The following is a 13,737-nucleotide window of genomic DNA, read 5'->3' on the forward strand; positions in this document are numbered from 1 at the left end:
TTGTCTGACAGAGGGAGGATCTGGTGGGATTAGTGAAATAAGTCAGCATGCACATTTGTAAATCTACATACAGAAAATATGAGAGTCCTTGTCAAGTAGTAAAGCTGCACTACATCTTCTTTCAAAGTTAAACTCACTAAATAAAGCAATCGACAACATTCATCTTCGCGACAACCACCACCTCACCAGAGAGAACATGATGTAGCGCCACGAAGTTTTCCATTCATTTATTGAATTCCACTGGTCGCAGGAAGCCAGCAGCCACCTTGGGTCGTGGAGATGGACATTCAGCCCATGCCCCTCCAAATGACTCGGCTACAGAGGTGAAGAAATGTGTCACACAGCAGCCAAACCGGTCAAGAATACAAAAGTCCTCCTGGTTGGTGGCCTTTAACGAGAGTCCAGGCACAGTCTCAGAGCCCAAACCAATCGGGGACCCCTCCGCGCCGCGGGTCGTTCTTCTGCTTCTGCTTCTCGTCCTCCATGAACTTCTGCTGCACGTCGTCGAAGGAGCCCGGCTCCGGCACCTGCGTCGTGTCAGGGAAAAGGTCTGGAAACCGGAATGTTTGTCCTTGGGCCTGGGGGCAAAGGAGGAAATCATAGGGGTGAAAAGGGAAATATCAGCAAGACACAAGCAGCTTGAGATAAAACGTAACATATATTTTTTTAAAGCACTAACATTATTGGAAAGAAATCCAGCAGATTTGCCATCTCTGGGCAGAGGCAAAGCTCTAGTTTTGGCAGAGGTGTGAGAGCAACACCCGAGCTGTGGGGCCTAGAGAAGACCCCTGGCTCGAAGGGAGCAGCGTAGAGTGGGGTTAGAGTGCAGGCTGCTGAGGATGTGTGGGGAAACGGTGCTAGACTGAGGCTAGGGGTGAGATGTGGGTAACCCCTGCTTCAACTGCACCTCCAAGGGGACAAGTCGGGCAAGAGGAGGTTCAAGCTCTTCACATTCTTTCTAGTCTTTCGTTCTTTATGGGACACTGGGCCTTAAATGGACTGCTTGGGTGTCCTAGGCCTAGGAGGGTACAAACTACTGCACTCAAGGCTGAGTGCGTACCAGCTCCACTGGGTGGTGAGATTGTAAGCACAAGGGAGCAGGGGTAGTCCCTGCAACGAGAGCTCCCGGCAGACCTCAGTTTTTGTATGTCTGGAATTACTGGGCCTCCAGCTTCCTTCTGATCTAGCAGCACTCCAGAGTTTCAAAATCTGTTTCCATCCGTGTACTCGATTCCATCCCACCAAAGGTGTGCCTTGGTAATCCGGACATCCACTAACCATCACTCCTCTCCGCCAGTTATAATTGGGAAGAGAGGGTGCTGAAGTGTTGCAGCACTCGCTGGAGGACAGGAGCCATACAGAACGACGTAGTGATGAGTAGGGTCATAAAGGAACGAGGCTGATGCTCTGGACTTGGAAAAGCTGCAGGAAATCGCCGAACAGCACTGACAGATGGTGAACAACAGAGAAATATACACGACCGACTGTAGGGTAAGTTGTACTGAAGTAACTCAGTGCACTGTAAACAAATGCCCTTGAACTCTACAAACTCCGCAGGCTCCACTTTGCACCCAGTTCGTGTTTACACCAGGCCCAGAATGCAGGGCCTGCAGCCGGCATCAATTTCGTTTGCAAAGTTAGAGTGGTAGGTGGCAGGCTGGCTTGTGAGCCCCGTTTTTACAGTACCCAAGAAAGGTGACTCCCCGAACTCGGGTCTCAAAGACTGATTGAGTTCAGGCCGGACAGCTGGAACCACAAACTCGCGACACACAGTCAGAGGGGATCCTGCCGGCTCTGTCTCATGGCATGGCCCTAATTCACCCCATAACAACAGGCCCTCTATGATACATTCACCTTCATGGGATCAGCAAACACAGTAGGACCCATGCCTCCAGACCCAAGTGACTACAGTCAGCTTCACGAGGCCAGACTGCATGTGCCTGGTCCTACAGCCAGTTCTGTGAGCCACGGGCTCTGAGGCTAGACCCAGGTGGCCGAGCTCACATCACATCTCCAGGCCCCGAGTCCAGGTCCTACAAACTGAACCCTCAGTCCGGGAGTTACAGCCATGTCACCACGAAGGAAAAGGAATTGAACAGATAAGGCGATTGTCGAAGCCAAGCTTTCCTGGGCCCTGGGGAATACAGACAACTAGCTGTCCGAGGTCAGAGTAAGGTCTCCTTGCCAATCCCTGCAACCGAACCATTTCATTCTATTTCCTATACGCGGCGAAGAGGAAGAGATTGGAGACTGACACCACAAGATAGATTGACACCTCATTCGTGGATGTTCGTAGTCTATGCTTATTTTATGAGAACACACAATCAGAATCAGGGATTAAGCAGTGGTTCATTCAGAAGACAACTAAAACTCATGAACGAACGTGTAGGTAGGTACTTCATCAAGTAATACAACGGCGCCACCTGCTGCACACAACTGATATGACAAATTGAGAGTTTACCAAGCAAACGCAAACATAAATGACTAAGCAAAGGCGCTGTCATTCAGAAGAAAGAGGTCCTAATCGGGCTGTACAATCCCATAGTGGAAAACCGAGGTTTTTTCTCACTGGAAACAGTTTATTATAAGTCAGTAAATTATGCGCCTCCATCTGGTGTTATTAGCCTTCCACTGTAATCATCAGTGTTGCAGAGAAGCACACAGCATAGATTTTTTTTTTTTAATAACAGCGGAAAACATATAGGTATATCGAACAAATGAACATATACGTACACCATTGAACACACAGTATTGCACCAGCAGGGAAAGCGATGCTATGAGTATTACAAGCCCCTCTACCAGTCTCTTTCACACAGCACCCCTGCACTCTCGAAGTCTTTCCCTCACTTTCGGCGTAACCTCTTCTTCCCTATTCAAACAATTAGCTTTGATTGGTACAAACCTGTAGTCCAATTTCAAGGACATATCTTCAAGATCCTCCTCACGTACTTGGAGACAAATTGTGCAGCAGGAGATGTCCTCTGGCAGCCTCTCTCTCAAAAACACATCCCAGATGATATCGCTACATGTATTCAGTTAACGGAGGCCTCTATACACCCTAGGGCCCACATGCATCAAGCATTTTTGCAGTCGCAGACGGTGCGATTCCTTAAAATCGGCCGTTTGCGAATGCAAAAGTGCTTGTTGGGATGCATCATGCCATTTTAGAAGTCGCATCTTTTTTACGATTTCTAAAATTGCGTTAGCATTTAAGAAAGCGCAATTGTGCGATTTCTTAAATGCTATGCATCATTATAGAAAAATATGCGTTTTTTTAAATTTGAAGTGCAAATTACCACGAAGTTAAACTTCGTGGTAAATTGCGAAATTGATTCAAAATGCACAAAAATGCATTTTTTAAACTGTAAAGTTACACACACACATGTCCTTAGGACATGTGTGTATGTAACTTATGCTGAAAAGTACATTTCAGGGGTGCATGGGGGGGTCCTTTGGACCCCCCCGTGCACCCATGAAATTTTCTAAGTGCCACTCGCAATTTCCATTGACTCCTATGGGCCTTTTGGCCCATAGGAATCAATGGGAATTGCGAAAATTAAGTTAAGAAATCGGTATTTCTTTGGGATTCGGTAAAAAATGCGATTTTTACCGAATCCCACAAGAATACCGAAAATATTGATGCATATCATTTTGCATTTCTTAATTTGCGATTCCTTATTTTTCGCAATTTAAGAAATGCAAAAAGACACAATGATGCATGTGGGCCTAGGAGTCTACGGTCAATGTAGCAAACTAGTCTTTGCGCCTCGCCGTGGATACACATAAATTGAGTTTGTTTAAATTATTTTACTGGAAAAGAAGGAACAACAACGCAGTTTGCACAGTGGCAATTCAGTACGTTGTCTTATAGGTGTACTGACAAGATTCAAACTCCTGCCATCGTTTAAAATTCACCCATAACGTCAATATCACTTGCTCGCCCCAGTACAGCCATTCAGCCAGTGCTTGTGATACTTTATAGACACTTTATTTGAAATACATTCTCTTCGTATTAACATACGTTTCTTTTCTTCTTGGGTTACAATTACAGAGGACACGTACTTCTCTGACGCATGTACTGGAAATCCCAAACTTAAAAAAAAATATATATAACTAAGCTCTTTAAGAAATATAAATTTAAGACCGAAAAATCACCAAAGAGAAGGGATTAATTTATTACTTGCAGAGTGTTGCATTCACTCTGTGTAAGGGACTTGGTGCCAGGGACACAAGACGAGCATATACATATTTGTAAAATCACGATTAACAAAATTGAGGAGAGGAGCAAAAAAGTGGGCGCCGATGCAGAGTGACAAAGAGTTAGCACACTAAAACAAGTACTTAAGGCTTTCCTAAAAGTTGCATTTGACTTTACAGTTCTAAGATAGAGCTGAAGGAAGTACCGAAGCTGGCGGACCAAGAGACTGAAGGACTGCCCCCCGCCTCGCCCACTCCCCCCCCAGTAAGACACTTTGTACAACCAACAAAAAGTTAGGGTTGGAGCACACATTTCTTCCTAAAACAGAACATCTAAATCGGTCACGAAGATGCGATTTACAGTGTCATAATAAATCTTATAAATAAGACAGGGGGATTTAAATAATTGCCAGACAGAATGCCAATAGAGTTTAGTTCTAGCTTGAGAGACATGGTTAAATTTCCTGAGGTGTGCAATTGCCCGGCTTGCAGAGTTCTGGTTTCTCAGCAACTTGTTTGTACTAAAGTTGGGCAGCAATAAAATGCAAGCAGAGACTATTTGCATGTGCAATTTAGTTGGAAAGTATTGAAGAATCTTGCTGACATTTAATCTATAAAAGCATGCTTTAGAAACTGCAATGATCAGTGATTTAAGCAAGAGATATGTATACAGTAGGCATGCTACTATGTCATGCTAATTTCATGTAGCCCCAAACACCAGGATATCATCGCTGTAGTTAAAAGCATGGGACAGGTTCAATCACTCGAGGAATGACATCCTGAAAGATTTCTGCAGCTGACCACACACTAAAACAGAGTCGTTTATATCTGAACAAACCAATAAGAGTCAAAAAAGTGGTACTGTACCTACAGTTTTCTTCTAGCTCAAGTTGATGGTAGCCTTTGTTAAAATCAAGCCAGGAAAAGGCTTTGGCACCATTCAGGTGTGCTATCATGTCCGCTATGTGTGAATCTGGATGCCTCGCACTCTCTCGATTGCTTTATTAACTGGCGCATATCAACACAGATGTTCACTGATCCTCCACTATCCTTTTTTGGCACCATTACAATGGGCGAGACCCATGGCGTAGGAACAGTCGAGCATTCAATTAGCGATACACAATTAGGTCAGGCTTTAACTGTGCTTTCAGTTCCTTTTCCACGGTTTTCTGTAAGTAGAAAGCAAAGCAACAGTGTTGAATGTGAACAGGTCAAATGTCTTGCACCTTCATTGTCAAATTGCCCAAGTCCATGAAACAATGAGATGAAATGACCTACTATTTCAGAGTGTGCATTTAAGTTGTTGTTAATAGAGCTCAGTCCCATGTCAACAGCAGCACTGAAAAGAAGCATGCACTCGACGGGATACTTAGTAGGACCGGAATTGGCACTTGTACTGTCGTTTTATGTTGCAGTCACAACAAATGATCGAGGACTCCACAATGGCGAAGCTGCCCATGTGTACACCTTTGCTTTTCGACAGTGTAAGACATGGTGTTGGGGGCAGTTTGTTGTATTTTTCTGCAGGCATGTTTATTGACGCAACACTTTTTATGATAAACATTATTGGGCACCCATTCAATATGCGAGTGATCTTAGGGCAAAGTACAAGAGAACTTGTTAGCTTCACATGGCGATTCTTTTTAGATTTGTGTTCCTCTCTGCAAACGGTCAATCCTACATGTGCACATTGTTCGGTGATCAACATCATCATCGCACATCTTTGGACGATGACTTTGAAAACGATCGACTTTGTTTTCTTTCAACTTGCCTCTGTTGATGTTGCTAAATGGCCTTGTGGGAGTGGCCAGAGCGTTTCTGGCATCCATTTTCTCTTATTGTCATGAAGCACTTAGTTTGTCTTTTGCTTGACAGACTGTTATGAAGTGGTTTTCCTTCCCGCAGTCTTTGCACTTCTGTCCGATGGCAGGAGATTTGCTTTCATGTTGAAAAGAGAATCCACAGCGGAAACTCAACTTCTTTTCCTTTGGAGACATCACCTTATGGGTCTCTTTCGTGTTTATGCACACTTTTCACACTCAACGCCGATTCACTCTGAGCTACTTCAGCCTTCATATCAGCAGCTTGTCAATCTGCACGTTCCACTGCTCTCGCAGTCATGAGCACTTTCTCCAAATGGAGTGTTTCTAGTAGCATGAGTCTTCTGAAAAAACAAGCAACCATCAATGGATCTTAGGCGCATGGCTTAGTCACTGAACTCGCAGTGCTAAATGAGCGTCACAAGTTTCTCAATGAACACATCCATCTTTCACTTGGTTCTGTCTCGCTTGGTTGAATATGCACCTTTTTTTTAATAATCTGCATTGGATTGAACTCAGCCTCCTACTTCTTGATTTGGCGGAATGATACTTCATCAGTTTGTGACATTTTTTACCACTTCTTTTACTCCATCGCCTGCTAGGTTCAGTGTTTGACAAACTTTTGGTCATCTACGTATTCCAGAGCATCTATGAAGTCATTGAAAGTTTAGATCCAGACAGTCCATCTGGCGTCAATATTCAGATTTTTAGCGGCATCGATCAATGGTGGTGGTGGTTTCTGGAAATCGGCTGCACTGTATGGGGCACTTCTTTCGACCACCGTTCGGCTTAGTGTATGCTTTTCGGACAGTGCTCGCTGCTCCAAGCAAACCGTACCTTCAGCAAACAACCCCTCTGCTTGCATTTGGGTCACCACACTCTATCAGAGGTTGTAGGGCATCCTCTTATTTCTTGACGATGTGTACCGATTCCGCCTGCTGTACTCGATTATCACCACTCCTAAGTTTAAGCATGGTACCTGGTTGTCGCTGCCTTTAGCGTCTTCTGCTTTGCATCGAGGATGCTCTGCATTACTCAGTGGTGCAGTATCTCTTCTTTTGACCTTACCAGTGAGTTTCTTGTACACGTTCCAATTGGGCTCCTCTGTACGGCCTTCACCTCCTTCAAGGGCCTCGTTAGATGCATCTATTCTTGCCAGCACTTTCAGTTCTACTGACGTTATCACACCAAAAGGTCTTAAGGAATGTGAGCGCCATATACAACACTGGATCTTAAGTTTTCAACAAAGATATCTGCTTGAACAGCAGCAGGAAGCTTGTGCTGTCCAAGGATCGCAGCAGTGGATGGATACCACTGGTAGAACACCAGGCTGCTGGAGTTCTTCTTAGCCCTGATGGGTTACAGCTGAGAGGAGACCTGTACTGCCATTGTCATCAGCACAGTACTAGCACTGATGAGGTACAGCGCAAAGGAGGTCGACGCTGCTGGAACCCTTCTTTAGCACAGATGGGGTACTGCTGAGGGGAGGCACGCACTAATAGAGTCCTCATCTAGTAGTGACGGGGTAGTGCTGGGACGAGGTATTGCTGAGAAGGGTGACCAACCGTCCGTAATTTTCACAAACTGCCCGTAAATTAGCCCTAATGTCCGTTATAGGTGTGTTAACGGACGGCATATGTCCGTGATTGTAGCCTCTCCACTAAAAACTCAAACGTTAATACCCCTAATTGTGATTCCCCAGCTGATGAGGGCGTCTCCTGTGCTGCATTCCGGAGAGAGGGGCAGATGGCTAAAAAGAAAGGAGCCTTCTAGCAAGAGTGTCTGCTTCCCCAAAGAAATGCACATGTGTGCAGTTAGCACATGGAGGCTGTTTTGGAGCCGGTTTTTCCTTGAATTGATGGAGTCACTTGAAACTTCCTGATAACAGGCATTATCTGCTATGCACGAGCCTATAACTTTTTAGATGGCTTTGAATTGCAGTGGGCCCTGTATCCAGTGTCTAATATTGGTGAAATATTCACAGGTAAAACCGATTTTCAACAATATGGTGCTGACTGTCTTCTCCCTATCCTCAGAAGTGCCAGTCCATTCACTCTCTGATAGACAATAAGAGAAGGCGTTTTGAAAAGTTGTGTGTTATCACTGCAAGGTTCGCTTCATTTTGTGTGAAATGCCAAGACACACAGGCCCAGTGACACATAAAACCAAAATAGAGGGAGGAGCTTCGCGGGCATCCAAGATGGTCGCGTGAGCACAGAGCTACCGAGACCCGCACCGCCCTTCGCAAATATCCTGACTATATCCGGATTCTGAAAATGGGTTTTTGAAGGCGACCTTTGGCTGACCTTAATATTCTTTTCAGAATTGAAATCGGACGTCGGGAGCCGCTTTTACATCGACTCGAACTCTTACGGCCTGCCCCTGCTCTAAGGCCGGGGAGTAGTTGAACAACAACGGCCAGAGGGGTCTTTCCCCAGGTGGCCTCACTTCAACTTTCAGTTTCACTTTCCTGCTCCGGGCTCTGATTGACTGGCATTCTCTCAGATCTCCACTCCATCCGGTTTGATTTCGCTCTACTGCTGAGTGCCTTCTTCCGTGAGCGTTTGGCCTTCAGCCCTGTTGGCATTTTCATTAATTTGGCCCACTTTCGTACACTTTTGACCTCATTGCGATTGGTCATTTTCACCGGGTCTCGAGGGCCCCTCCGGGGCACTATTTCCAATATGGCCACCAGACCGGACACTGAGAAGCGCAAGACAAAAACGCCTCTCCGAGGGGGACAGACTCAAACCAACATGATGGATCGCTACACCCATCCTAAAGGATCCCCCAGAGGCACTGGCCGTACATTTGAAGACCCCATGGTGGATCCTGCTGCGCCTACGGAGGTATCGCTTCAGGACGTCATGAGCGCCATCACCAGTATGAAGGCCTCCATGGGACAACAGTACGAGGCCCTCGCCTCCAAGATTGATACAGTGGCCGTCGATATCACGCTGATTAGAGCGGACCTGGCGAAGACTAATGAGAGGGTCAAGGCGTTGGATTTGAAGACCTCCAGCCTGACTACTTATGTCACGGACGTACAGACTGAGATCGGCAACTTGCGTTCTTCACAGGACTTGATGGCCCGTCGGCCTGAGGATTCTGAAAATAGGGCCCGGCGTAACAATGTACGCATCATAGGTGTTCCGGAAAATTCCGAGGACGCTGCCACCGACCTCTTGGTGGAAGATCTGGTCCTGAATTACCTCACCCCCACCGGACTCAGTAAATTCTTTGCTGTTGAACGGGCCGAACGATTTCCTGGCGGGAAGCTGAAGCCGGGTGCCCCCCCCCCCCCCGAGACCCATTATTGCCAAACTCTTCCACTTTCGGGATAGGGACGCTATCCTTCGAGCTTCTCGGGAGAGCGGCCCTGTGAAATTTGAAAACGCCACTGTGAACTTTTATCCCGACTTTACTCCACTGGTTCAGCGGCAGAGAATGGGGTTTCGGGGAGTGAAGCGACGGCTGCGCGATTTGGGCCTTAAGTACGCCATGTTGTTTCCAGCCAGACTTCGGATCGAATATGAGGAACGTACGTTTTTCTTTGATCGTCCGGACAATGTCAGTGACTGGCTTGATTCCTTGCCAAAAATAGATGATCGAACTGAGCACCCCGGTGGCTCGCCGGAGCAAGAGTGACATTGTGGTTCCAGACGTCTGAACTTTCCAACTGTTTGTCAGCTGAGTTTGGATATTTGTTCTTTCGTTCTATTTTAGGTTGGCCCGAGGGTGGCGGGGGTGTAAGGGGACTCTTCCTCCTCCTGGGTTCTTTATGTAGATTAGTTTTATGACTGGGTGACAGGCACACTGCAAGTTGGGGTGGCTCTTGAGTCGTACGCAGGGGTGCAGGGTGGGGGGCATTGTAACAGGTTTAAGTTGGGGGGTGGTGGGGGGGTGTTGTTGTGTTTGTTTTTGTTCACAAGGCATCGCATTGTTTTTTCATCCGTGTAGATCATTGGGTCCTGTGAGGGTTGTGCTCTGTTTCCTTCCCGGGGATGGGGGGTAGTGAGTTGAGACTGCTGTCCTGGAATGTCAATGGTTTGGTAGAAAGGATAAAACGAGGGGTTGTGCTGCAGTTCCTTAGACGTCATTCCCCCGATATTGTTCTTTTACAAGAAACGCACTTAATTGGTAACGCATGCCAGGCTATGAACAGACGTGGATACCGACTGGTCGCTCACTCTGGATTCACTTCCGGCTCCAGGGGGGTGGGTATTCTAATCCGGTCCTCTCTCCAACTTGAAATTGATGAGGTAATGCTCGACGACAGGGGGCGCTACGCTGCGCTCACTGGTAGATGGGAGGGTAAGACACTTTCTATGCTCACAATTTACGTCCCTCCGGGCCTGCAGGCGTTGACCTTTGCCGACCTTGGGCGGCTCGTACTGGGGCTTCATGAGGGTCTTCTGATCCTGGGCGGGGACTTTTAACTCCGTGGTCTCTGGCACCTTGGATCGCTACCCTCCTAGGGATTTAGCTAGGTCTCAAGTGTGGCTGACTGACCTGCTGGAAACCTTTGGGCTTATAGATAGTTGGAGCCCTACGCAGCTACAATACACTTTTCACTCGGGGGCCCATGGTAGTCTCTCCAGGTTAGATTATTTTTTCATGCCAGCAGCGCAATCATCCTCCATCAGAGAGATTCGTCATCTTCCCTGGGGCATTTCTGATCACTCCCCCCCTGTGGCTCTGTGTTGAGGCTGGAGTGGGTGGCGAGGGCAGAGTGGCTCCTATAAATCCCTGGTATCTCCGCAATCCTAAAACCCGCTCTGCACTGCTGAAATCTATTGACCATTACTTCGATGAAAATGAGGGGTCTGTTTCTTCTTCTATTTCACTGTGGGAGGCCTTCAAGACGGTCATCCGTGGGCATTCTTTGTCATTGATTGCTGCTTCCAAGAAGGCTAAATATGAGGAACTTGTACGCCTCGAAACCGACAGAACTGTGCTTGAGAGTGATCTTGAAAGTGATGTTACTCGTTCTAAATTGCATTCCCTCAGCCTGAAACAAGCTGATTATAGAGCCCTTGTGACCGACGCGGCAAAAGCGATGAATAGAGAGCAACAGGGCAGGATATATGATGTGGGCGACAAGGCTGGTAAACTGATTGCGTGGATGGATAAGAAAGAGAGTGAATCGTGTCGTCCCTGTGATTGAAAGGCCGGATGGTGAGTGTGTCACGGACACAGCTGGTATTGTTGAGTGCTTTGTTGACCATTTCCAAACTGTGTACGCCTCGGTCAGTGATAGGGACGAGGAGGATTCCCAATTGTTGTTGCGAGACATTGCACTGCCCCGCCTTTCTGATGATGATAGAGACCTATTGGATGAGCCTTTTGCGATAGATGAAGTCACTGTTGCCATACGTTCCCTTCGTTCTGGCAAGGCAATGGGTCCCAATGGTTTGCCCAATGAACTGTATAAGCTGCGACCCGACAAAATGGTGCCCTATTTAAGGAGTATGTTTCTTGAGGCTTTAGATTCTGGTTCCCTCCCCGTTGATCAGCGATTAGCTACCATCGTTGTCATCCACAAGGAGGGTAAGCCACGCGATCGTTGTGCCTCGTATAGGCCCATTTCATTACTCAATGCCGAACCCAAAATACTGGCCAAATTGCTAGCTAATCGATTGATTAAGGTGATTAGCGACTTGATCCATCCGGATCAATCCGGCTTCATTCCACACCGGAATACCGCCCTTAATCTTCGGAGACTTCATGGAGTTCTCGCGAGAGCTGAGGCTCTTACTGAGCCGGCCATTTTGGCCTCTTTAGACGCCACTATGGCTTTTGACACTATAGAATGGCCTTATCTTAGGGCAGCCCTTTCCAAATTTGCCCAGGTGGTTGTTAACGGGAAGGTTTCTGGTGTCTTTACACTCAGGCGAGGCACTCGGCAGGGTTGTCCGCTGTCCCCGTTGCTTTTTGCCCTTGCTTTGGAGCCATTGGCGGAGGTGCTCCGTTGGGAGCCTTCGATGAAAGGCATTCGGTGGACTCCCGACTGAGGATCGAATCTCGCTATACGCGGATGACATCCTCCTATACCTTACATCCCCTCAGAAATCCCTTAATGTGCTCTTTGATGTTCTGACCTCCTTCGGGAAGAACTTGGGTCTCATTATTAATTGGACTAAATCATGCGTCTACGTTTTGACAGGAGATGTTTCTCTGGATCCCGCAGTTCGCTATGAACGCAATTTGTTACCCCCTCTTCACCGGCTCAAGCTTGACGTTGCACGGTGGCGTCAGTTGCCTCTGTCGCCACTGGGTCGCGCAGCTCTTTTCAAAATGATGTCGCTGCCCAGATTTTTATATGCACTCTAAAAAAAAATTTACCCCATTCCTTCGGGTTATTTTCGTGAAGTGGAGAGCCTGCAGAGGCGGCTGATCTGAGACGGGCGTGCGCGAATTGCTCTGTCTAAACTTACGCTTCCGTGGTATGATGGAGGCATTGCCCTCCCAGATATCAGGCGCTATTATTGGGCTTCTCAATTAAGTGCGGTCAACCACGCAACTTACGCTCCCGGTCCTACCTCGGCCTTTGAAATGGACAAACACCTCTTGCCCGGGGGGAATTTCAATAGAGCGCTATATTCTAAGGGGCTCCATAGGGCATTGACCGGGCCCACAAAAATCGCTGTAAGAGTGTGGTACGATGCGAATGCGGCCTTGGGCTGGTGTGATAGGTTGACACGCGCGACTCCGTTGTATGATTCCGAAGGTTTGGGCAATTTGTGGCAGACAAAAGGCTTCGATAAATGGGATATGATTGGTCTAAGCAAGGTGGGCGACCTCTGGTCTAACGGAAATGTGAAGACCTTTGAGGTACTCAAGATGGAATACGAGCTTGGAGACAGGGAATTCTTTAGATACACTCAGGTACGTCATGCCCTGCTGTCAGTCTTTGCTGTGGGGACTGCTATTCCCGAATGCTCGCCTCTCGAGGATCGTATCCTGGATGGCTATGTACCTGATAGTACAATTTCATTGATCTATAAAAAGCTGATCAATACTAGAATTGACCTGCTGGTGCGCTTCAGGGATGTATGGATTGCCGATGGTTTGAAATTGGACGACGAGGACTGGCAATCTGCATTGTCCTCGCCTAAAGTGGTTGCCATACCTGCCCGTCTTCGGTTCGTCCAACTTAAGATCCTTCATCGTGTGTATGTCACTGGTCCGAGTCTGGTTCGGATGGGTTATTCTCTGGATGGGCTGTGTAAGCGTGGCTGTGGCGTGATTGGTACCTTCCTTCATATTTTGTGGGAATGTCCCGAGGTGGCTGATTTTTGGTCCCGAGTGCATGCTATTATGGAGAGGGTCACGGGGTTTCGCTTCTACCCGAGGCCCGGCGCTGTCTCTTGAATGTGTGGGAGCCGAATGATTATGATGCTGCGCAGATCAGCTGGGCGACCCTCAGCAACATGATTGCTAAGAGATATTGCACAGCTATGGGGCTCCCACAGGCGTAATTTTAATAAAACATTATTAAAAAAAAGAAAAAAATAATAATTTCTTTATTAGGTCCTAATGGCGAGGTCTGTGGGGTTACAACACCTAAGAGGAAGCCTGCAAGACAGCCCTTCTATGTAATAACTGAGATGGCTCGAATGACCGGCTATTTGAGTGCACTGAGAAACAAATGGAGTCGATTACATCATAGTGAATGTATATTACTTTGTAGGAAATAGTAAATAAATGTATTGACAGA

The 13,737-nt window shown here is 47.2% G+C and overlaps 1 protein-coding gene across 1 annotated transcript in view; it reads right to left on the minus strand.

Annotated features, from left to right (window-relative positions):
- Positions 1-212: 212 nt before the first annotated feature.
- Positions 213-13,737, minus strand: part of MRPL23 (mitochondrial ribosomal protein L23) — a 145,651-nt gene continuing 132,126 nt past the window's right edge. The window contains exon 5 of the mRNA XM_078682740.1: positions 213-578. Within this exon, the coding sequence (XP_078538866.1) occupies positions 414-578 (165 nt within the window). The 3' untranslated portion in view covers positions 213-413. The remainder of the gene's footprint in view (positions 579-13,737) is intronic.

Source organism: Lissotriton helveticus, chromosome 3_1 (assembly GCF_964261635.1).
Source record: "Lissotriton helveticus chromosome 3_1, aLisHel1.1, whole genome shotgun sequence".
Taxonomy (NCBI): Eukaryota; Metazoa; Chordata; class Amphibia; order Caudata; family Salamandridae; genus Lissotriton; species Lissotriton helveticus.